This window comes from Coenobita brevimanus, chromosome 46, assembly GCF_032717465.1.
Source record: "Coenobita brevimanus isolate Jiangsu-jjx chromosome 46, ASM3271746v2, whole genome shotgun sequence".
Taxonomy (NCBI): Eukaryota; Metazoa; Arthropoda; class Malacostraca; order Decapoda; family Coenobitidae; genus Coenobita; species Coenobita brevimanus.
In genome coordinates, this window is record NC_136999.1 from 4312647 (window position 1) to 4339325 (window position 26679).

The 26679-nt window shown below is 41.6% G+C and overlaps 1 protein-coding gene across 1 annotated transcript in view; it reads right to left on the minus strand.

Moving 5' to 3' along the window:
* LOC145398802 (uncharacterized) overlaps positions 1-25895 on the minus strand; it is a 54601-nt gene extending 28706 nt beyond the window's left edge. The window contains exons 1-6 of the mRNA XM_080271610.1: positions 25736-25895; positions 17128-17259; positions 16523-16558; positions 7097-7783; positions 5268-5443; positions 2716-2824 (exon numbers count right to left, since the gene is read on the minus strand). Coding sequence (XP_080127736.1) covers positions 2716-2824; positions 5268-5443; positions 7097-7783; positions 16523-16558; positions 17128-17259; positions 25736-25895 — 1300 coding nt within the window. The remainder of the gene's footprint in view (positions 1-2715; positions 2825-5267; positions 5444-7096; positions 7784-16522; positions 16559-17127; positions 17260-25735) is intronic.
* Between the last annotated feature and the right edge of the window lie 784 nt (positions 25896-26679).

A 26679-nucleotide genomic window follows, 5' to 3' on the forward strand; every position in this document is an offset into this window, starting at 1 on the left:
CTCTCCTTCACACAATACTTATTAACAGTTATATCAAAATCCCAAGTCCCTACCTCCATTTTCTGTCAGTTTCAGCCAAAAGGTTAGGTAAGCAAGGAAGACCCTTCTTTCTTATCTTGTTTTATTCTAACAGATTAGTCAAAGAAGCTGCCAAACATGAGCAAACCAGTCTACCAAAATTATTCTCTTTCTGTTGCTAATGCAAACGTTTTTATTGAGTACAAACGATTAGCAAAAGTTTTCAAACTAGGGGCAACTGATTCAGCCCACACTAACCCATTCAGTGCACGATGTTTCCTGAAGTGAATAAAACCAAGTGGCGCTGTGGTCAGGGGCAGACGTGCATGAAGGTGCTCTGTGGTAAAGCTCATTTCTCACCAGTTTAAAGTTATTGTTATCATTATGAGTGGAACTATGAGAGATGGTGGGAAAGGGAAACCACCGATCAGAAGTCAGGAGGGACAAGAAGGTAAACAAAATAATGATATCTGTCCAGCTTATAAAGTTCAAGTTCTTAAGAATGATTTTGCTTTGGGATGTGATCCTTGTGAAATGTGGCACCACATCAAGTGTGAGGATATCAGTGAGTCATTGTATATGTTTTTGAAGAACAATAATGCTAGCTCTATTCACTGGTATTGTTCCAAGTGTAATGTGGTTGTAGGAAAAATGGTATCTCACATGAGTACGCCATCACTAAGGCAGGACAGGATCGAGGAGTGAATGGATAACCTGGAAACTCAAGCTGTACATGGTTTAAAGGAAATTAGCAAAGAGTTGATTAAGATTAAGGCAAGTATCCAGAATTGGGAAGAGGGAAGGGTTCCAGAGGACTGGAAATCAGATATAATTGATCCTTTATACAAAGGAAAAGGGGAGAGAGAAGTATGTGGTCATACATTTGAGAGATGTTCTAGGAAAAGTGATCAACCTAAATGCGTCTTTTGTGCTGGAGCCCATAAATCTAAGGACTGTAGTAACAGAAATTCTCCGAAATGCATCAACTGCTCCTCTTTAAGACATCAAGATGCTAACTCAAAGTCACAGTCGGTTGCCCATTTTGCATCAAGTAGAGAATGTGCAATTATGATTTCTCATAGGAATAGATTGATTGAAAACACCAATTTAGACCATTAAAAAAACTGACTACGTCCCTCTTGAACCTGTTAAGGATGGGTCTTTTAAATATTCGTTCTATCCGTAATAAGATAGACTATATTAATGAAACCCTAAATCAGCATGAGCTTGATATTTTGTGCTTGACTGAAACCTGGTTGTATGAGTCTGATATCGATATTATTCGTAATGCTTTGCCTAAGACACATTCTATTATTAGTATTCCCAGGCTTGCTGCTGACTATCCGGAAGGAGGCATAGCACTCATCTACTCGGCAGCACTTGCAAACGTTTCTCTCAATGACTCAGACCTGACCCCATCTTCATTTGAATTTATGGAAGTATTAATAAATTTCCATCAGAATACCATTAGAATTGCAATTGTCTATCGACCAGGTCATCCGGGCAGAGATCGAGGTTTTATGGAGGAGTTTGGACAGTTTCTTGAAGGGTTTTCTCTTAAACCTTGAGGACTTCTTGTTTGTGGTGATTTCAATTATTGGGTTGACAGTCCAGAGTCAAAACCATTTTCTTCAGAATTCCTTGAGTTGATCACCCAGAACAATTTTTTCAATCATGTGAGTAATCCAACTCATGTCTCAGGACATGTCCTTGACTTGATCTTGTCCCCTGTTGGTTGCAGGCGCGTATCAGAAGTGGAAGTTGACTCATTTGACCCCCTCATCTCTGATCATGCTCTGATCACTCTTAGTTTTGATGTCCCGAAATCCCCTTCATATAAAAAGGTCATCAGGTTCAGAAATTACAACAATGTTGACCACCAGTTGATCTATCTATCTATCTATCTATTGCCAGACGCCTCAATCCCGTTTGGGGTGGCCACAAACAAATCGCCTCCAAGTCTCCCTGTCCCTCACCGTTTCACTGTCCTGCTCCCAACTCACACCCCCCTCTCTCATATACCTCTCCACCCCATCCCTCCATCTCATCCTCGGCCTTCCCCTCCCTCTTCCCCCCTCCACCTCACTCACATACACTCTCTTCGTCAGTCTTTCACCCTTCATCCTCTCCACATGGCCAAACCACGTCAGTGTGTTCCTCATAACGCTTCCTATCACATCCACATCCACATCCACACCACAACGCTCCTTTATATCCTCATTCGTCAGCCTGTCTCTCCACGTGACTCCACAGGCTCCTCTTAAATAACTCATTTCCACTGCTCTCACTCTTGACTTGTGTCCTTCCAACAATGTCCAAGCTTCACTTCCGTACGTTACAGTTGGTATCACAAGTACTTGTGACCGCCAAGCAGTGAGATGATCATCTGTATAACAGATTCTTCAAAATGAAGCCAAGTTAACCTGTCTTAGTCTGGCCTCCAGGAGGCATGGGGATTTTTGAAGGTAATTTTGAGACAAAAAAGTGCGTCTTATACCCCACGAAGTATGGTACTTCTTGCTACTACTGGATGACACTATTCAGCTTGGGAGAGCTTATTTGCAGCAAAGAGGTTAATGGTCGCTACAACTAACCCCTTCAGTTTGAAAAGACTCCCCTAAGTTAAGTAAAGTCATCTGGAGTTAGTATGAATAAAATTATAAATACGCTAGGAGACTAAAGGAATTACAACAATACCTCTTGCATCAGCCTGCAGAAGGACAACAGGAATCTTCAAGGAGTGTAAGTTACACCTGGCAATCTTCAGCTGGTCTGTGCTATTGTCACTGGCTATCACTTGACCAACCTGCCGAATGTGGGGAGTCAGTACAGCAAAACACATTCCTGATATATCCCCTTCCATCCGGTAAGGTTTTTATATAAGTTTTGTTATCTCAGGAAGATTTTCTACAGGTTAAAGGTGACTTTGAAATGGAGTGTTAAGATAAAGCCCACAATAACTTCACTACAAGGAATCCTTCCTCATCTGTATGAAATCACATGGCAGTAGCAAGAAACAGTTACTAAAAACATCACCTGGTTTCAAGGGGCTAATTATGACCTAGTCATTCATGTACAACCTCAGGCAACAAAACAGCAACAACAGTGAGCAACAGTTATGAAAAATAAGCTGGAGAATAATGGCAAACAGTGATACATTCAGACTAGCAGGTCTGTAGAATTAAATTTCCCAATGTTAATCTGGGGATATCCAAAGAATTACAATACTATACACCAAAAACGGTGAAAGTCACACACTAACACACTGTGGCATGATTAGTGAATAGAGAAACAAAACGTCATATCAAGAAAAATAAGTTCAGACATGCCTATACAGATTTTGAAACTTTGCTGAGAATATTAAATTCCACGTAGTTAATAAAAAAAAAAAAATGTACCCATAATAAAGTCCTTACCAATTCCCACACACACACAGCCTTAAAAACTAAAATGTTCAAACTAAAGCAGGTAAAAAAATCATTAACAAACAAGATACCCTTATAACTGTCAAAGCAGCGGGACTATGGGCTTGTGCAGTTTGCCACATGGATATGGGAAGTAACTCTATATTGTATAGTGTTTGTGATAAGTGGGTGCATAAGAGATGTAGTGGTATTAGAGGTAGACTACAAAATAATGCTCATTTGGTGTGTGTGTGGTGTGCTGGGGAGAGCATGTAGAAACTGAGAGGCATGCAAGGATTGATACTACTGCAGAGTCCCTTGAGTGCATGAAGGACTTTTGTTATTTGGGGGACATGCTATGTGCTGGAGCTAAGGCTGGAACTAGCTCTGTGGCTAGGGTAAGAAGAGGTTGGAGGAAGTTCAGGGAGCTGCTGCTTCTCGTGACAATGAAAGGGCTCCCCCTCTGTGCTAAGGAGTCCTTGTATGCAGCATGTGTTACGAATATAATGCTGTACAGGAGTGAGAGCTAGGCAGTAATGGAAAAGGATAATCATAGGCTCAAACATACAGAACTGATAAAGATTAGATGGATGTGTTGTGTATCCTTGAATGAGGGGCCTGGGGAGATTAGGATTGCAAAATGAGGTGTTGAGATGAAAGATGGGATTAACACCTAAAGGATGGTCAACATTCCTGCATGTCTGCCAAGGAATGGGCGGCTGACGTTCCGGAATGCATTTCTATTCCACGGGTCTATTACATGAAACAAATGGGAGATATGGCAACAGTGCCTGTTAGGACGTGAATATACCTCACGACACCACATTGAGTCACTTCTAGTTGATGCAAGTGGCCGTAAAGAACAGAGGAGGTGTGTTGTGTGCGAGAATTCAATGAGATGCCCAGGTAAATGCAGAGATGTGATTACATGATGCTCTGAGTGTGGTGGGGGTCTCTGTATCAATTGCTTTAGAGAATACCACACTCTCAAGACATAATAGTGTGAATAGTTGTAATATACAGTTGTACATAATATTTATATATGTATCATTACAGCTGTAGAGATGTATGATGAGAAAAATTTTGTTATAATATATTAGGTAGTGTTCAAAGTGCACTACAAAGGCACAGAACAGTGTACATAATGTAAAAATAATATATTTTAGGGTGCTGTTACAAATAAGAGCAGAAAACAAAACTCTGTGCCTGCCTGCCCTCAGTCGTATACCACTGAGAGCGATCTTGACGCGCCACCACCCCTTCACTCACCTCTCACCACCACCCAGCCTGCATGCAATCTGAAGAGATTAACATCAAATTCTTTGTTTTTTCAGCTATTCTGACCCACTTATGCTTGTTTTGCCTGAATTCATAACACTATCTTTTCCAAAATAATTTGTCCCACATGGATGTAAAATTGGGAAGTAGCCCACTATTTCAGGGTTAAATATATGAGTCTTGTGATGAGAAGGGGTAGATTGACGTGGTTCAGGCATGTTGAGAGGATGGAAGAAGACAACTGTATGTGGATGGTGAAAGGTGTGAATGTCGAGAGCACGGTTGTGACAGGCAGACTAAAGAAGACTTGGGACGAGGCCATAAAATGAAACCTAAGGGATAAGTGACAACGAGAAGGCTGCCACAGACTGAGCAGTATGGACAGCCTCCATTAGGTGACCAAGGCCAATGCATGCAAGCATGTTGGAGCCTTTATAAATGAATCAAAATGAAATATGCAACCAAAATGTCTGCACTCTCCACACCACCAAACAAAGCCATCCCCACACTATTGGGTGTATTACTCTAGATGAACCATTTGTATATAAACATAAAGCTAACAATAACCTTGAAACTAGTGGCTGCTTCCAGCAAGATGGTGCCACTGCCACACATGGGGTCAAGGATAGTAGCACCTGGGGTGATGGCAGCCAACCAAGCCACCAAGTAACCAATGGTAGATCGCAGAGGCAAGTGTGCAGCATAGGCTCGCAGAGACAGGGGTCGCTCCGTTAATGATACACCTGAAATGAGTTGAGCAGGACCTAAAAAAATTGTTTAAAAAACTATCCATTCATCCACTCACCATTCAATCTTTTATTGTCCCATTAGGTGTGTTCAGGCCCACAGCTAAGCTACGTGGTCCAGACATTTAAATTAAATGTGACCAGTCATTCATCCATGAGTTGTACACTTTGAACTTGAGAAAGAGAGAGAGTCTAGTATATTTTCAGCATATGCATATCCTCGATCTCCGAAGCACCAAATGAATGAACCCCTTCATTATCAGGAAAATGCCTATACATATTTATGTTCAGAGGAAAACGCATGGAATGAGGAACAAATACACGATGTCTATATACATGTAAAGGTGATATGTAATTAAAACAATTGGGATTAAAGAATGCTCAGTTTGGTTACTTTGGTGTGTGCAGATGAGGCAGAATTGTGATTTCTCACAATCATGTGATAAATGTAATAAATACAAGATAAGTCTTCACCAGTGGCTAGCTCAATCTCAGTGATGTAATATCTCATGAACCAATCACACACACACACACACACATAGATAGATAGATAGACAGATAGATAGATATAGCTATAGATATATATACTGTAGATATATATATAGATATATATACGGTATATATATATATATATATATATATATACTGTACCTGGTTTACTGACTTCATCATGCCCCAATGAGCAGGAAGAAATGGGAAATACAGTAAACTCACAATTATCCGACATTGTTCAGCCAAGTCCTATGCAGAATAACATAAAACGCCGCGCATTGCATGGAACCCTCCATCAGCCCAATATTCAGCGACGAGCTGGATACTGCATCACTATCTGTCTCAACCCGCTATCCTAAAAACCTTCCCATGAATAAAAGATGAAAAATAAGCACAAAATACAATAAAGTAATTATACAATACAGCAATACAGTATGGTAATAATGCACTTGCTGGCTACCATTTATGAGCTGGGTGATACACTTCAATGCCGCATATTGCGTAGAACTGGTGGTATGTCCCATTTTGGCGCTGGATATTGCATATTTTGCCAGATACTGCTTCACAAGAGCCCAGCCAGAAGCGCCAGATATTGCAACGACGGATAATTAACTCGTGGACTGCGAGCCATAGCTCAGGCTGGGTAGCGTCGCGTTGCGAACCACGGCTCAGGCTGTGCTGGCCATGCATCACCGTTAACTACTCGACCACTACGCAAACATACGCATGGCGCTTATGCAATGATGGAGAGAGAAAGAGATTTTTTCTTTTCACCAGATGATGCCCTGGATGTTTATCTTCATGTTTATAATAAACATTTTTTTTTTTTTTTTTTTTTTTAACTACTCCCCTACGTAAACTTATGCATGGCCCTACGCAAAGACGGAGAGAGAGAGATTTTTTTTCACCAGATGATGCCCTGGATGTTTATCTTCAAGTTTATAATGAACAAAAACTAAAAAAGAAACTTTTTTTTCTTCATTTTTTGCGCACCATGGGATGGGATAAAGAAAGGTAATTGCACAATCCATGGGTTAAGAGTTCACTGTACTATACTGTCTTGATACCTAAAAGGATGATCTTACAATGCTTTTACACAAAAATACACGACTGCTAATACGGAGTACTGAAATTACATAACTATATGGTAATATTTACCCAAGATAAAATGAGAGTCTGTGATATTCACATATATGTCCACCAGAGGCATCCTCCAGTTCACTGTCCATGATGTCATTGCTTCACATACATGGTGCATTATATTCTTATTTACCCATTCTTTAGTTATAATTGATTTATAGACACCAGATATTCTTGAAGACACTCTAAAACTTGTTTCTTCATTGTTACTAGCTTCACTGTCTTCATAAATCTGAATTTCTTTCACCTGCACATAACTTGAACTCAAAGGATCAAGTATTTGAACTTCACTGGGTAACTTTTCACTGGTTGGTTTTGCTGTAATTGTCTCTGTAGGTGATACAGTTTCCTCAATACCATTTTCAATAAACACAGACTCTCCTGATGTATATTTATTACTGTTTTCTACTCCATCACTAGGAGAGCTACATCTATTCTTTTTTGCTTTGTTTTCTTCACTGTCAGGACATATATGTAGTTTTCTTTTCTTTTTATTTCTAGGTCTTGCTGGATGGTGGTGGTGACGGTGCAACTGGTGGTGTGTAAGATAAGGGTGTGTGTCAGTATAAGCAGGACAAGTAGAGGGTTGCTGACACTGGACCCAAGGGACACTACTGCTGGTCTGATAATCACGCAATAACCGCACTCTTCGGCTTATCTCATCCCATTTGCAGCTCCTTACAATGCTTTCCAATTTCATCGTGTCTGTTGAAAAAAAAAAAAAAAATCTAAGTACTGAAGTATTTTGTAGTTCACAGTATCTATATTAAAAGTCTGACATATTGTCACAATGTTAGTTTACATTATTTTAGGTCTTGGTCATGAATATCTGTGTAAGTATTTTCACCATTCATGGCTATAACTGAACTACCATATGCCATGCAGCTCCACCATCAACAGTGTGCCACCATAAAGTACGGTGGGACAGTTTTGTAATGCCTGTATGCTCACACTCTCGCCAACCCATAACTAGGACCTCCTGTTTGAATTCAGTTTTCCTTCTCCAAGGCCAGCTACCATTCAAGGTTAATGAGTCCAGCCTGCCTCCGAGAACAGATGCTGGTGGTGCAGAGGAGACTGTATCCTCCTCCTCCTCCTCCTCCTCCTCCTCATCATCATCATCAACATCCTCCTCCTCCTCTCATCATTGTCATCTTCATCATCATCATCATCCAGACCACTTTCCTTACCCAAATGTGGGGTGAGGTATTGGCAGAGATCAGAGAGTAAAAAAAAATTGACAATGAGATACAGCAATGTATTAACAAAAGTTTGTCCATCTGAATGAGCCAAATTCCTATTCACTTCCCAATCAAGCCCCAGGAATCCTGGCTCCACCTGATAGGTAAAAAGACATTCCACATGTAGCTTCACACTCACCTATCTGACAGCCAATCGAATGACTGTCAAGTTAAAATGGGGTGCCTAACATTGATCATACCCTTCTCCACACATAATTTATCCAGCAAGCTTAATTGCTTATCAGTTCCCTAGCCTCATCAGCTCCTATACCTTTCTCACACACTCATTTAGTATATCTTTCCACTTTCTTCTAGGCATGCCACACCTCTTCCTACCTTCAAATTTGCTCAGATATACCCTTTTCAACATTCTAATCATAGGGTTAGAGGCTGCAAAACTTGTTCTTTTCATTTCAGTTATAAAGGCTCCAATATGCTTGCATGTGTCAGCACTGATCACCTATTGGTGGCTCTCCATGGTGCTCAATCTCTGGCAGCCTCCCTATTCAGTCCCTCATCCCTGAAGTCATACGCTATGACCTCATCCCAGGTCTTTTTCAGTCACACTGCTCACTTTCTACACCCAACTGTCATCCCCTATCCTTTCCACATGCCCAAACCATTTCAATCTACCTCTCCTCATCACAACACCAATACACCCCAGTTTCATCCTTCCTCTCAACTCTTCCATCAAAAACTTAGTCCCCTCACACCTTGCATACAAGGACGTACTACACATCCACCTAATCAGTCATTTCTGTACGTTTGAGCCTATGAATACTGTACTCTCTTCCTTTATGGTCCAGGTATCACTACTGTACAGCACAGCACTCCTAACACATGCTGCATACAATGATCCCTTAGCACGGAGGGAGAGCCCTCTCAATGTCAGGAGAGATAACAACTCCCTGAACTTCTGCCAACCATGCCTCACTCTAGCCACAGAGCTAGCTCCTAGCCCCACTTCCAGCATATAAAATATCTCCCAAGTAACAAAACTCTTCCACATACTCAAGAGACTCACCAGTAAGATCAGTTCTTTCATGCCTGACACTGTCCACATGCTCTCCCTGACACACCACACACACAAAATCAGCATTATCAAACAATCTACCTCTAATACCATTACATCTCTTATGCACCCACTTATCACAAATACTGTACAAGATGAAATTGCCTCCCACACCCCTGTGGCAAACTACACATGGCCACTCTCCCTCTTCTCTGACAGTACTACCACCAGCCCTAGATACAATTACTTTTGTTTTATCTCCATTTACTCTCAAGTCCTTGTGTCCCATACTATCTCTCCACTTCCTAAATCTTTCCTCCACCTCCCTTTCATTTTCTGCAATCAACACCAAATTATCAACATAAAACATCTCCCATGGAAGTCCACTTCTGAAGTCACATCAGGGGGTTTCATGCACCATGATAAACAATACATGGTTCATGACTGACGCCTGATGCACACCAATATTCATGGAAACTCATCAATCAAATCTCTATTCACTCTCACCTGGGTGTGGACATCCACAGACATGGCCATAACTATGCTAACAAGCCATGTCTCCATCCCAGTCTTTCTCATTGCTAGCTTCACCTCCTCCCTTAGGACTCTGTCAAAGACCTCTAAATCAACAAAAACAAAGTACAGATCCCTTTTCTTTCTTATATACCTTCCTCAAGCTGGCATCAGTTGTTCCTTTACCTGGCATAAACCCAAACTGCATCTCATTAATATTAACTCCTTCTGTAATCATACTTTATAGAACTCTCACCACTGCCTTGTTTATCTGGTCCAAAAGTTCTATGCCTCTATAATTTTTCTCTTTTCAGGGCACACATTTACAATCACACTCTTCAGTCAGTCATCTGGGACAACACATTCACATATCTTTATCAAATCAATAACTAACCCCTATCCTATATCTAACAAGGCTTTCAGCACTTCATCAGTCAACCCAGACACATCTGCTGTCTTCCCAACTACATCCTGCCTATTGCCCTGCTCACAGTGGAAATGGGGCAAACCAAAACAAAGCTAAAATCAAGATTCATTCACAAGTACAGCTCTACAGAATTAAGTACTCTTAACCAGGACTGGCTGTATAAATATGGTTCAGTTCCCTGCACAGAAATGTTGCAAAAGGAAAGCTGCTGGGCTTCTGGTACCATAACATTCCCACAGTAGTACCTTCCAGGAAAGATGGTTACTTTCTACAGTAGACCGCTGTAATGGACTGTTTGGGGGGAAGCCAGGTTCGATAAAGCCCAAAGTACGTTAAATCTGAGGGTCCTCCCCCCCACCCCCCGGTAGGAATTCAAGTACATGTTTGAAAATAAGTGAGTACAATATCATATTCTAGTACTAAAAATGAAATCTAAGCCCATTTTACACTAACCTGGCCCATAATTTTGCCCTTTGGCAGCTTATTTCATATTCTTGTCATAGCACTTCTTTATGACTACTACAGCATTACTATAATCTGGTATTACAATTCAGCAATCATGCTGGGAAGCAGTTCAGATGGGCTGTGTACTGCGCCCCACTTAACAATCACTCTTCAGTACAGATGAAAAACAGTTCTGTGGGCTCAGAGGTGTTCAGAAGGGCTGTGTGATGCACTTCATTTAATGACCACTGTTCAGTACTGTATAGCCGACAAAAGTTTGGTGGGCTCTGAGGCATTCATTCTATCCAAAATCTGTTCTACTGAGGGTTGCTACAGTGAGGGTCTACTGTACATCCTTCCTACAAAAGGTAAACAAATATTTCGTGGCTACTGTAATTAAACACCAGTTAGTGTGTCACCACATTTTAAGGTTGGTAAACCTATGTAGTTATTCAGGTGGGAATGAACGTCGGGCATATTTTGACCTTATTAGCAGAACAGGATCTTCATCGAGGATGTGAAAGTTACACTTGGTAATAACTGGTGACAAATGTGAGTCAAATCATATACTACAAGTCTGTGACATCAAGCTAAAGGAACCCATTATGATGAAAAGAATTTCTGCAATTATGAGGATGGTGGGTAAAGCAGAAAAAATCATCATCACCATCATCCAATCCTATGTTGCCCCACCAGGAGCATAGGATCCCAGGGCTAGGCAAGTTGGTCCTGACATTTAAGATGAGAGTGACCACCCTCACTCATCCCTAAGTGGCATTACATGAGCAATAAAACCCAACCACCCCTTGGATATAAACCTTAACCAGCTCAATCCGACTGGAATGCCGTAATTACCCACTAAACAACCAAGCGCCAAAATTTGTTTATATGGTTACCACCCAGCACAGTAAATGGTTTCCTGGTGTACAGGAAACCATTTGGCTTGTCACTCAGTGTAGGGTCACCCATATGCAGAAGAAAGAGGAAGGAATGAAGGAAAAAAAGAAAGAGACGAAGGACGGAAGAGAGGAAAGGACAGACACCCAAAGCAGCACTACATCGAGTGAGTGAATGGTAAGCATCCCCACCTACCACAAAACACATTCAACACATTCTACATACGGTATAAGGACCCCCTAGCACAGAGGGAGAGCCCTTCTATTATCATTTATGGTGCAGTAACTTTAACTTTTTCTAATAAACTCTCTTCATTGTATGATCTTTTCATTTTATATATTTATATTCATACTCTCCAGCCAGTATTTTGGTTCTGTTGTTTCACATATAACTGCAATTATGAGCACAGCTACCATTTTCACACTTTACCAGCAGCAATGAGCATCTTAGCTACAATTTCAGAGGTTCCGACCACTTAACCCTTCTTCATCTTGTTAATTGTATTTCTAACTGCCTCCTCTTTAATATATGCACAAGGCTCTTGCACTTGTGCAGGATTGCTAATGCCCACCCTCTTCCAGTCAGATGTCTCTTTCAATAAACTGCTATAGTGCTCTTATCGTGCTCTTCTTAAGTACAGTAGTCCGTTGCACCAGCCAGCATTCCTGCATCATGCTTGACGCATTGCTCAGTGACCACTTTGTGATGTTCTTTTGTCACATTCTTTGCCATATTGAATACAGTATCTTGAATCTTCCTTGACATAATGCTTAGGCATTTTGAATATTTCAGGTCTTCCTTCCAGACTATTTAACTTGTTCAGTTTTATCTTCTGGTGCCTTAGTCTTTCCCCAATATATTTTGTTCCTAGCCCTTCACTTAGCCACCACGTACAACTCTGTCTCCTCCCTTCTTCCACTTCAGTACTGTACAGAGATGATCAAGTTCACCCAGCTAAATGTAGATCAGGACAGTACACAGCCCTTCTCAGTTACTAATCTATATCTGGGTTGGGTGGAATCACAGATAATATATGCCCCTCTAAAACAGGCCCACACAACAACAGGGAAGTGAGCTTGGAAGGCCCACACAACAACAGGGAAGTGAGCATGGAAGTGAAAAAGCTACTACATGACTGTATTGTGATACTAGCTCTAACGTATGGAAATGAAGCTTGGACATTGTTGGAGGGTCGGAAGTCAAGAATGAGAAAAGTGGAGATGAGTTATCTGAGAGGAGCATGTGAAGTCACATGGAGAGACAGACTGACAAATGAAAAAGTGAAGAAGCGTTGTGGTGTGGATGTGGATGTGACAGGAAGTGTTAGGAGAAACACACTGAGGTGGTCTGGCCATGTGGAGAGGATGGAGAGTAAGAGACTGATGAGGAGAGTGTATGTGAGTGAGGTGGAGGGGGTGAGAGGGAGGGGGAGGCCAAGGATGAGATGGAGGGATGGAGTGGGGAGGTATATGAGAGAGGGAGGGACAGGGTGACATGGAGGCGATTTGTTTGTGGCCACCCCTTACAGGATTAAGGAGTCTGGCGATAGATAGATACACAGACGGACAGACAACAACATCCACATTACGGAGCCCTGAACAACACATGCTACACTATGATGCACACACACCATCAACAGTGTAGAGAATCCATGGAACAATGCCATACAGGCAGTTGCTTACATCTGGCTGAGATGTCTGTTAGGCCAGCCTTGACCAGGGATGATCACCCTCATCATCATCAACAACAACAACAACAACTACAAACACAATCTCTGGAGTTATGAAAGACTGCATACTGCCTCCACAATCCTTATGTCAATTTACGTATGCTAAACTGGAGAGGCTACTAATGACCAGAGTCTCCTTTTCCTCTAAAATTTGATGTATAAACAGATCAAATGCTGCTGATGATAAGAATTTAAATGAATATAAGGAACCTACCTATCTGTCTATCTGTTGTCAGATGCCTTAATCCCATAAGGGGTGGCCACAAACGAATCGCCTTCCCGTCGTCCTGTCCCTCGCCATTTCACTGCCCTGCTCCCAGCTCACACCCCCCTCTCTCATATACTTCTCCACTCCATCCCTCCATCTCATCCTTGGCCTCCCCATCCCTCTCGCCCCCTCCACCTCACTCACGCACACTCTCCTCATCAGTCTCTCGCTCTCCATCCTCTCCACATGGCCAAACCACCTCAGTGTGTTTCTCTCAATGCCTCCACTCACATCCACACCACAATGCTCCTTCACATCCTCATTTGTCAGCCTCTCTCTCCATGTGACTCCACATGCTCCTCTCAAACAACTCATTTTCACAACTCTCACTCTTGACTTCTGTCCCTCCAACAAGGTCCAAGCTTCACTACCTTACGTTAGAGTTGATATCACAATACTGTCAAGTAGTAACTTTTCCACTTCCATGCTCTCTTCCCTGTTTCTTATCACTGCTTTAAAGGAACCAGCAACTTTTCTTCCTTGTTGTGCCCTTCCAAGCACTTCACCCTCCAAATTTCCGTCCTTACTCATCACACTACCCAAGTACTTAAACACACTCACATTTTCCATTTCCTCACCATCCAACCTCGCTGTACATTCACTGACTTCATTTCTCTTGAAGACCATAACGTTACTCTTCCCCACATGTACCTATAGATTCCGTTTCTTACACACTCTCCGAAACTCATCCACCAAGCCCTGCAGCTCCACTTTGTTTTCACTTAACAACAGAGTATCATCTGCAAACAACAATACAGGGAGTTTCCAAACACTGCCCTCTCTCATAAGGGCTGCTCCAACATCTACTACCCTACCTTGCATCTCTTTTATAACCCCATCCATATACAGACTGAACAACCATGGAGACATGACACATCCCTGTTTCAATCCAACCTTCAAATAGAAAAATTCACCCAGTTCACTATCTACACGCACTGCAGCCTTAGCACCCTCATCCATACTCTTCACGGCATTAGACAACTTCCTATTTACTCCATATATTCTTAATACTTTCCACAATCCTTGTCTATCCACCCTGTCATATGCTTTCTCCAAATCCATGAAGGCTGCAAACTATTTTTTTCCCTTCTATGGAAACTTTTCCACTAAAAACCTACGAATGAATATCTGATCTACACAACCTCTTCCCTTCCTAAAACCTCCCTGTTCTTCTCCAACTAATTCCTCTCTTATTTCCCTAACTCTGTCAATAAGTATCCTACCACATACTTTTCCTATTACACTAAGAAGACAAATGCCCCTATGATTACCATACACTTGTTTTCCCCTTTTTCTTTGCACAAGGGAATAATTATACCTGACTTCCAATCCTCCGGGACTCTACCTTCCTCTCAGGCCAATCAGCACATCTTCCACATCCATTCTACTACTACCTCTCCCCCATGCTTCAGCATTTCACCACACACTCCATCAATTCCTGGGGCTTTCCCTATTTTGACTTTCATCATTGCTTCCACAACTTCCATCCTACTGATTTCTTCCTCTCTTCTCACATCCCTCCATCTCCCAGCCATTCCCCAGCCACTTATACTCGAATTATTTTCATTCTTTAAGTTCAATAATTCCTTAAAGTGTTCTCTCCATCTGCTCACTTTTCTCCCTTCTCCACTTGTAATCTAACATACTTATTTTTCACTCCCTAACTTCTTTGCCACCCAGTCTAACTCTCTTTACCTCTTTCCAGAACATTTTCTTACATTCCCTCCACTTTACACTCAAATTCCTTCTTAATTTCTCATCCACTCTCATCTTACTCTCTCTTACTAATTTTTTCACCTCTCTCTTCCTCTCTACATATAACTCTCTCTTCCGTCTCTCAACTTCTTCCACACCCGCTTCTCATCCACTCACTATATGCTTTCTTCTTTTGTGTCGCAGCCTGTCTCACCTCTTCAGTCCAATGTGCTGTTCCTTGCACCCCCTTTTGTCTTCTCTTCTCATCCCATGCACCAACTCACATGCTGCACAGATTTCTTCCGTGCATATCTTGCACACACCTTCCACATCCCCCATCTACTACATTCCTTATTTACCCAACCGCTCCTCCACTTCTCTTATATTCTGCCTTTTTTCCATACTCTTGTAAACTTTTCACCCTTCTTTTATGAACTACCTCCTCCTGTCCTTCCCTTCTTCAATTCCTTCATTTCATTTGAACCTTGATTCTCACCACCACCAAGTAGTGGTCAGAAAGTTCACTCCCCCAACCTCTTTATGCTCTTGCATCCATTACACACCTTCTCATCCTATCATCTAGACACACATAATCAATTATTGCCTTCCGTTCATTCAGTTCACCACCCACACATCTCATCACTTGCCATGTATACTTGTGGATCATTTTGTGCCTGAAGAGGGTATTGGCTATCACCAACCCCTTCCCGGCACAAACATCCACTAGACCACTGCCATTCTCATCCACCTCTGCAAGCCCACCCCACTCATCAACTACTCCATCCACTTTCACATTCCCTGCTTTTCCATTCATATTTCCAATCAAAAACATTTTCTCATTCCTTTCAAACTTTTCCATGCATGCTTCCACATTTGTCCAGAACTCTTCTTTAACTCTACTTGCACAATCTTGCACTGGCGCATACACACACAATCGCCCACATTTGTAGCCCAACTTTCAATCTTACCCACACAACCTTTGAGCCAACTGATCCATACTCTATTGCACACAACAATACACACTCCTTCTTTTGCCCTCTCATTCTAACCCACTCCTTCACATATACTCCAACCATGCTCCCATTCTCTCACACTCTCACCTCTCCATTTAGTTTCAGTTAATCCACATACATCCATTTTTGCACCCTCAAGCACCTGGAAAATCTCTCTCTCTTTCACATCATTTGCACCCCTTACATGCCATGCCGCAAGCTGTACCATGTCCTATGTTCAGTCCTTGGTCGTCACCTGTTGGTCAGTCCTGGTCTGAGGCTTCTTGTTCATATTTTTTGTTAGTTGTTTTCTGTGGAGGGGCACTAACCCTACTTATTGTCACGCAGAGAACACGTGCTGGTTGGTCATAAGGTTACCACCCGGCATTGTAAGGGACTTCCTGGTTTACAGAAAATCATTTAAATAAATCAAATAAACTCTACAAGAGCATCCAGTAACTATATCTTTTGTTTTGCTATATACAGCATTAATGCTCTGTATTACAATATACAAAATGACTGAGCAACTTACACTCTTTTAAAACAGAGTTTATTGCAGAGCTATCATCTGGGTCTAGATCTGCAACAGGTTGTATATCTGAAAACAGATTTTGCAATTTTAATGACTCAGCAGTTGTTTAAGCATTAGGCTTACAGGAGTACAGTACCAGTGTCCTATATTACATTGTAAAACTGACATAAGTTTTTAAACTGTACAGTACTGTGTCTGTTATCCAAAGAAACAAAATACAATAAAATAATAACAGTCACACACTAAATAATAAATCCAAAATACCTGTAATTAATGTTCAAATACTGTATAAATATTACCTGTGCTCTCACAGTGAAGCAAAAGAAAGATTCTCTCCACCAACTTGAGCTGAAAGACTGGAGCAATGGCAGAAACATAAGAAAAGTCTCTCCATGACTTCTCAGGGGTGCTGATTACCATACTGCACTCATCTGTCAACAATTGTCACAGTGTAAATATTACATTAGTAAAAAATCATGAAATTATAACAAGTATAGTATCATTTCTGTGCGATCAACGATGAATACAGAACAAACTCTCATGTCCAAAAATCTGATTTACAAAGCCTCCGATTTGCAAAACGTATGTACGTGTGTGTGTGTGTGTGTGTGTGTGTGTGTGTGTGTGTGTGTGTGTGTGTGTGTGTGTGTGTGAGAGAGATATGAGACATATACTATATCACCTTGTGTGTGTGTGTGTGTGTGTGTGTGTGTGTGTGTGTGTGTGTGTGTGTGTGTGTGTGTGTGTGTGTGTGTGTGTGTGTGTGTGTGTGTGTGTGTGTGTGTGTGTGCATGCGAGAGAGATATGAGACATATACTATATCACCTGTTTCCACACGAAAAATGCATATCTGAAGACTTTTCTTTCTTTTTCTTTTACACAACATCCAATTCAATCCTACCCATAGGCAGAAGGAAGAGGAAAGAATGAAGGAAAGAAAGACAGAGGAGGGAGTGTAAGGTCACCCGTGGGCAGATGGAAGAGGAAAGAATGAAGGAGAGAAAGATGAAAGAGGAAGGAAGGAAGAAAGGAAAAGGCAGACACCTCAAGCAGCACTACATCGAGTGAGTGGACGGTCAGCACCCCCACCTACCACAAATAACAACAGATAATTGTAATGAATGGGTTAAAGCAGGAATGTGCAAACTTTCTTAGCTGGCATGACAAACAATGATTTTGGTATTGAACTGCAGGCCACTTCCCATTAGAATGATTCAATGACATTCTTTACTCCCAACTGGATGCATGTTAATAAAAATCAACTGCCATCTCTTTATTAACTACTGCATTAAAATAAGCATATCTGTAAATACTGGTTATACATGATGATCAATATTGCGTATTTATTGGTGAACATTTCTATCTGAATTGTAACGAACTGCAAATGAAATCTTATCCCAGTAATTCCAAATGAATATCCTTGCTATGTGACTGTTACAGAAAAGTACACATTTCTTACCAAAAGTAAAACTTAATGAAGACATAATTCACTTCAATCAGGACTTTAATTCTATAAACATTGCTTGGTACAAACACAACCAAAAGAACTGCAGAGGCCTTGATTTTGTTTCACATCTAAACAACATGTTAATTTTCAATACCATCATCATCATCATCATCTGGACCTCCTTTCCCACCCTAGGGCAGGGTAAGGAGTAGCAACATCCAGACAGTCAAAGTTTGCCTAATTCAATGGAGCATGCATCCATTCACTCATCACTCAGGCCCTCGAAATCCTAGCTCCATCTGATAGGTCAAAAAACTTTCACCACATTCTGTAGCTTCACATATACCTATCAGACAGAGCCAAACCGAACAATGTCACGTTAAAATGGGGTGTCAAATCCTTGGACACGCACTTCTCTGCACAAAATTCATCCAGCTAGCATAATCTCTTGTCAGTCCCCTAGCCTCACCAACTTCCATACCTCTCTTCCTCACACATTCATCCACTATAAATTTCCACCTTCTTCTTGGCCTGCCTTGCATCCTCCCTCCTTCATATTCATTCAGATATAAATTTCTCACCACTCAATTGTCATCCATTCTCTCCACATGATCATACCATCTCAGTACACTCTCTCTGATTCTGGTGTCCACAGACTTCTTCACTCCTCATCCTTCATGAATCACATTAATCCACATCCTCATACATTCCTCAGCAGTCCTATCTCCAATGCTCTTACCCCTGACTTTTCATTTTCATGCCACACCAGAGTCTCACATCTGTATGTTAAAGCTGGCACTAACACTCCTTCATGTAAGCCCTGTGCAGCTGCAACACTCAAGCCTCTGTTTATTATCAAGGCCTTCATTGCACCAGCTACTTTCCTTTCTTGTGTCACTCTACTTTCAACTTCATTTGCACATTTTCCTCTCTTTTCTATCACTGTACCCAGGTATTTTAACTCTCTCACCAATCCCAGTCTCTCTCCATTCACTGTAACATCGCACTGGGAGTCACCTTCTCTCTCGGTAAACATCACTTTACTCTTTTCTACATTTACTCTCAAGGCATTATGCTCACAGACATCTACAAAACTGCACTAGTCTACCAAGCTCTTGTCCGGTATTTGCAAACAGCACCACACCATCAGCATACAACAAATTTGAGATATTCCATTCATCTCCATTCATTACCTACACCATCCTTCTCTCCATTAAATGTGTTTTTACTTCTCTCATCACCTCATCCATACATATACACTGTATACTGAACAACCATGGAGACATCACAACCTTGTCGCACACCCACACTGATCATGAACCATTCACTTTGATGCCCATTTACCCTTACACATATTTCACTACCATCATAAAAACTCTTGACAACACTTAGCAGCTTACCATCTACACCGTACATGCTCAAAATACTTCCACAATCCTTCTCTGTCTATTTTGTTGTATGCTTTTTCCAGATCCACAAATGTCATAAACATCTTATAGTCCTTCTCACAAGCCTTTGCCACTATCTGTCTGAGAGCAAATACTTGATCCACCCATCCTCTGTCACTCCTAAAGCCACCCTGTTCGTTACTCACTAGGAATTCTGATATCTCACTTACTTTCCTCATAATAATTCTTCCACACATCTTCCCTACAACACTCAACAGACTTATGCCATGATAATTCTTGCCCTCACTTCACTCACCTCTATATTTGTACGGGGGTACAATCATTGCCTTTTTCCATTCTACTGGCACAGTTTCACTCATCCATGCCTTCTTACATTATCTCCAACAAGCACTTCAGTCTGCTCTCTCCACTACATTTAATCATCTCTGCATACACTTCATCAACCCTAGCTGATTTCCCATTTTTCAGCCGCTTCACCTCTGCCAGTGTCATGCTTCCTGGCACTGCATTCCTTCTCAGTACACCTCCAAAACCAATCATATTAACTGTTGCTTTGCTCTTTCCATTCCCATTCATCAAACTTACAAAATATTCTTCCCACATGGTCCTCACTTTGTCCCCATGGGTTAACAATCTACCACTTAAAACCTTCAAACCTTTCTTTCCAATGTCATTTCTACAGTTCTGCACCTCTTTCCAGATTAAGTTCCTATTTTCAGAGAAATCTGCATTTATTTTCTTCCTAGATCATCATTTACCTCCTCCATTTTCCTCTTCACTACTCTCTTTATGTGCTTCTTGCTCTCAATATATTCAGTTATTTCAACTGAATCCCCGTCCAGTATCCACTCTAGCTACTTCTTCCTCTTTTCCTCCACTACTCTCTTGACCTCTTCATTCCACCATGCCATACTTTTCTTCTTTGTTGTTACTCTTGCCACACCACACACCGTTTTAGCATTCCTAAGCAATCCCTATACTGTATTTTTATTTTATTTTATTTATTTATTTTTTTAATGCAAAAAAGAAAGAACCAAAGGCCAGGAAACAGCAAATTGTTCCCTCCAAGAAAAAACAAAAACAAGACAAGAGACCCAAATTCAAGAACCGTTCCTTACAAGATGCCTGGACACACTGGATTTGAAAGACTGGAGATCACAGGCAGTAGGAAATACAGACAGAGGGAGACAGTTACCCGTTGCATACATGAAGGACTGGGAGTAACGGTTAACTCTTGCATCTGAGAGTTGGACAGAACAGGGATGGGAGTTTGTTGCTAGACGGGTGCTACACGCCCGGCGTAGTAGAGGAGGGATGCAAGCAGAGAGTTCAGACAAGCAGTGACCACTGCAGTAGTGATAGAAAAGAGATAAAGATGCAACAGTACAGCGGAGATACAGAGGTTGAAGGGAGCTAGTAAGGGAGGAGAGTTAATGAGGCAAAAAGCACTTGCCTCCACCTTGTTGAGAAGGTCTGAATGTGGGGAGCCTCCCCACACATGAAAGATGTACTCTAAACGGGGATGAATGAAACCCTTGTGTGAAGTCAACAACTGTGCAGGGGTAAAAAAGCCATGGAGACGGCTTAGCACATCTAATCTCTTGGAAGCACATTTTATGAGAGAGATAATATGTTCTTTCCAAGAAAAATCCCAAGAGAATGAAACCCCAAGTATGTTTAAAGATGACGCAGGAATAAGCTGGATATTGTTGAAAATTAGAGGGTACTCCCGTGGAAGATTCTGTCAGGTTGACAGATGTATGAAATGAGTTTTTGATCCATTAAAAACAACACGATTACTTTTACCTCAATCGGAGATATAAGCCAAGTCAGACATTAGGTGTGCCATAGTTTCATCTCTGGTTTGTAGTAGTAGTAGTAGTAGTAGTAGTAGTAGCAGCTGTTCCCTAGGCAGTCTGGCTGAACAGCCCTGAGTCCCTAAGGAAGGCCATGGCCGAGACCATGCTTTCCCACAGAGCTCTCAAGTAGTGTACGTTGCGTTGCTGGTGCAGGTGATTGTGTGCAATGCAGTCCTCCATAATGTGCTGAATAGTATGGGGTGCTGTGTTGCATCCTGGACAGGCATTAGCGACGAAGTCATCCAGCCTCTTCTGATAACTCAAGAGGGCTGGATGATGCCCACATCTCAGCCTGGCCAGGTGAACCCTGTCCTCACAAGGGAGGTAGGATTCAGAAGGGTGGATATCAAGAGGCCATGCATGCAGCTGTGTGTTGTCTTTAAGTGACTGAATGGAGCAGCAAGTGACTTGAGTATGGATATGTTTCTGGAAGCTGGTTTGAGGCAAGCGAGGGGGTAGATGACAGTATTTGCATATGATATCGTGTGCTGGGTGTTGTCTTGATGTTCCTTGGTATGTGTGGATGTGCTGCAATGTAGTGTAGTGGATGGAGCAGGTTTGTGGAGGCTGCGGCAAGAATTTGTGTGCCTCTCATGTCTAGATGATCCTTGACTTTGAGGACTTTGGTTTCTTGGTGTAGGTGGTCTGTGGGTGTAGTAGCTGTGCAGCCTGTGATTATTTTAAGGATCTTGTTCTGTATGGTCTGTAGAGTGTTGCAGTGTGTTTTGGTTAGGTTAGAAACCCAAGCAGGGCTTGCATAATTCATCACTGAATGAATATACTGTTTGTATACTGTGGTGGTGGTTTCTTTGTTGTGTCCAAATGTTGTACTGTATAGGCAAGTGACCTTAAGGCATTGAGTCTTGGTGTTAATCTATCTTTACTGTTTGTAATGTGCTGTTTAAATGACAATGATGTATTGTATATTACACCAAGGATTTTGTGTTTGTGTGTGTGTGTGGGGGGGGGAGGAGCTGCAAGGTTTGGTGAATGAATTTAGGACAGTGTGTAGAAGAGGAATCTGAAAGTTAAAGTAAACAAGAGTAAAGTTATGGTGTTTGAGAGGAATGAATTCACTGAATGCATAGTGAGGCTGGATGGTGAGGATATGGAGAATGTGAGTGCATTCAAGTACTATACTTGGGTAGCATGATGAGTAGGGATGGAAGTTTTGGGGATGAAGTGCTAGAAAGGGTACAGCAGGGAAGGAAGGTTGTTGGTTCACTGAAAGTGGTGATGAGAAACAGGGAAGTGAGTATGGAAGTTAAGAAGTCACTGCATGATAGTATTGTGATCCCTACCCTAGCGAGGCGTGGACCTTGCTAGAGGGAAACAAGAGTGAGAGCAGTGGAAATAAGTTACTTGAGAGGAGCATGTGGAGTGACATGGTGGGACAAGTTGATGAATGAAGAAGTGAAGGAACATTGAGGGGAGGATGTGGATGTGATTGAGAAAAATAGGAGAAATACACTGAGGCAGTTTGGACATGTGGAGAGAATGGAGAGTGAAATACTGACTACAAGAGTGTATGTAGGAGAAGTGGAGGGAGGCAGAGGGAGGGGAAGACCGAGGAGGAGGAGGGATGGAGCTGAGTGTATATGAAGGAGGGAGGAATGAGTTGGAGGGAGGGCAGTCAAGTGGTGGGTGACAGAGCAACTTGGAGGCGTTTTGTCTGTGGCCACCCTTTGCAGGATTAGGGCGTCAGGCTATAGATAGATAGATTGATTATTACAAAGTAATAATGAACATGTGGATCAGTTCAATGCAATTCTTGAATTGAATGGACCCACACCATGTGTACTACATTTACAAATACCAGACAACACTAATGCATATGGGTAGGTGACAGGTGCACCTCCTCCAAATATACTCCTACCACACCAAACACAATTCCCCCCACCCTCTCCAATAACATCCTCACTCACAATGCCCCTGCCACCACAACTCAGTCCTGTACACAAGCACTACACCTAAAGCACACATCCACACTACACATGCACCACCTTGAACACATCACACATACAACTGAATGTCATCAGCCTCCACTCCAAAATATTGCAAATTGAAGACTTTCATAACAAGCATAACATAAAACATTTCACTCCTACAAGAAACAAAGCTCACACATACACATAAGACTAAACACATCACACACAATTCCCATATCTGCACAGACAGAATTGATGGCCATGGGGGTGGCATCATCACTTACATTCACAAATTCATCCCTTACAAAGATACAACTCAGAAAACACAATCATTCTTCCAGAATGACACCGTATCAGAAATACAGTCAGTGTTAATTCTATCTATCTATCTAACTATTGCCAGGCGCCTTAATCCCGTAAGAGGTGGCCACAAACAAATCCCCTCCATGTTGCCCTGTCCCTCACCATTTCATTGCCCCGCTCCCAGCTCACACACTCCTCTCTCATTTACCACTCCACTCCCTCCCTCCATCTCATCCTTGGCCTCCCCCTCCCTCTCCCCCCCCTCCACCTCACTCACATACACTCTCCTCATCAGTCACTCACTCTCCATCCTCTCCACATGGCCATACCACCTCAATGTGTTTCTCCGAATGCTTCCTATCACATTCATATCCACACCACAATGCGCTGTTAATTCTGGTCATAAATAAGAAATCGACATTTTTAACATTTACACTCTCCCTTACACTTCTCAGTGCAACCCTTAGCTCCTTCCCCAAACATACACAACAAATTCTATCCTTGTTGCTGACTTTAACACTAGAAACAATGCCTGGTACAAACACACCCAAGACAACTGTCACGGCCTTGACACTGGAACGCCGTTTAACAACACGTACATATTCAATAACATCTTACAATACACTTACATCCCACAACATGCATTCTATTCTCCCTCCTCCCCAGACATCATAATCTGCCCATCCATATTTTCACAAACCACCACCAGGCATACAGAACCTAAACTCCCTTCAGACCTCCTCCCTAGCATCACCACAAGAATACACTCCAAACCAAAGTGATAACACTTCACTAACATGAACTACAAGATAGTAGGCCGCATCCTTGGAGTGACATATGACACTGGATTCACCTTCAAGAACCACATACAGACATGAAGAGGCAATGCGCCCCCAGACTCAAGGCACTCAGGACACATAAAGGGTCAAACTTTGGATATCAAAAAGAAACACTCTCCCTACTCTACAAATAATATATCAGACCAGTGATGTCCTATTATAGTGACAAACTCTGGGTAACAAAAAGAAACACTCTCCCTACTCTACAAACAATATATCAGATCAGTGATGTTCAATGTCTCTCTGGCATGAGCCCCCAATTTATCAAAAACCCACTACAATGCCTTGCAGACCAAACAAAAAAAACAACCTACAGATCATCACTGGTTGAACCAAATCTATTCCTACAGCTCACTGACACTTTAAAACTAAAGTCCTCCCTGTTAAAGTATCTTGATCAAGTATCTTGATCAAGAGCAATACAGTTCTACATGGCAGCATGTGCTAACACACACCTCTGCTATTACATGACAAAGCCTCATAACACAACTAAAGCATATGAAACAATCACCACACACAATACCTGACATTCTGTCACTAACAATGAAGAAACACCTACACACTCATTTCATGTGCGGGGCAATACAGCATCCCAATCAAAACACTGCATTGCAGCCTCCCCCCCACCTCTTGACATTCACACATCAGAGATATCCTTGAAGAGAGTTGACTGAGTACATCTAGCTAGGTTTTAATAAGAACACTACCCCGCCATCCTCACTAGCTTAGATATCGGTTGGATTTGTCATATGCCTCTATTAGGTCCACACAATATTAACACATTAGAGAGCACTGCACAGCACATGCCAAACTAAGAGGTAGACACAAAACAGTGGTGTAAGAACCTATGGGAGAACCCCATACAGGCAGAAGCTTACCTGTGGTCAATGGGTCTGCTCAGCAAGGAGGACCAAGGATGAGCAATTATCACAACAACTTGTGAAGCTATCAATTTCTATCAACATTCGTATTTTTGTGAAATTTCTTGAAGTGAAAACGGTTAATATTTCCCAAACAATGGATGTCTCATCTGACATGCATGCCACAACCTTGGGCGCCTTATGATTCAATTGACTTGGATTTTTGTTTAGCACACAAAAAATAGTCACTGTGTCTGATTACCATTTGTGCTGGGGTCTTCGAAGTGATGTCTGATGGTAAATGAAATCTTGCCTTCTCCAAGTTCATGAACCTTGCTAACATGAATGAGCTTCTCTTGGATCTCCTCCTTAGCAAATACACCCAGTCCACGGCCACAAGTTACAAACAGTGTTGTATCCATTGCTAGCAGTACACTGTGGTGTCCACTCTGAAGGAAAAATATAGCAACTGTATTACAAATTACTCCATATTCCCTGAAAGGGGAATACAGTAATCCCTCAATTATCTGTCGTAACAGAGCCAAGGGCATGACCAGATACAGCCAACAGACAGATACAGAGCCATATCCTCTCCTGTACCCATACCCATACCCATACCCAACCTATATGTACACTATCCCTACTAATTCTGGCAATGTTCTGAGGTCTTTTGGCTGTTTTCAGACACTAAAGCACACACTGCAATATGCAATATGATCCTAAATACTAAGAAACCAATCCATTTAAAAAAAAAAAAAAAAAAAAAAAAAAAAAAACCAAAACCATACCAACATACAGTATACAGTACAACTCCTAATTTTGGCAGTGTTCTGAGGTCTTTTGGCTATTTTAGACATCAAAACACACATTGCAAAAAAAAAAAAAAAAAAAAAAAAAAAAAACAATATGCAAAAGTACCCCCCCTAATTTTAGCAGTGTTCTCTGGTCTTTCAGCAGTATTTAGACATCAAAACACACATGGAAATATCCAGTGTAATGCTAGACACTAAGAAAACAAAGTATAAACAACAAAAATCCACAAACACATATAATGTACAATACCCCTCCTAATTTTGTCAGTGTTATTCGGTCTTTCAGCTGTATTTAGACATCAAAACACACATGGGAATATCCAATGTAATGCTAAACGCTAAAAAAGCAACGCATAAACAACAAAAGTCCACAAAAAAAATCAATGAGGATGAT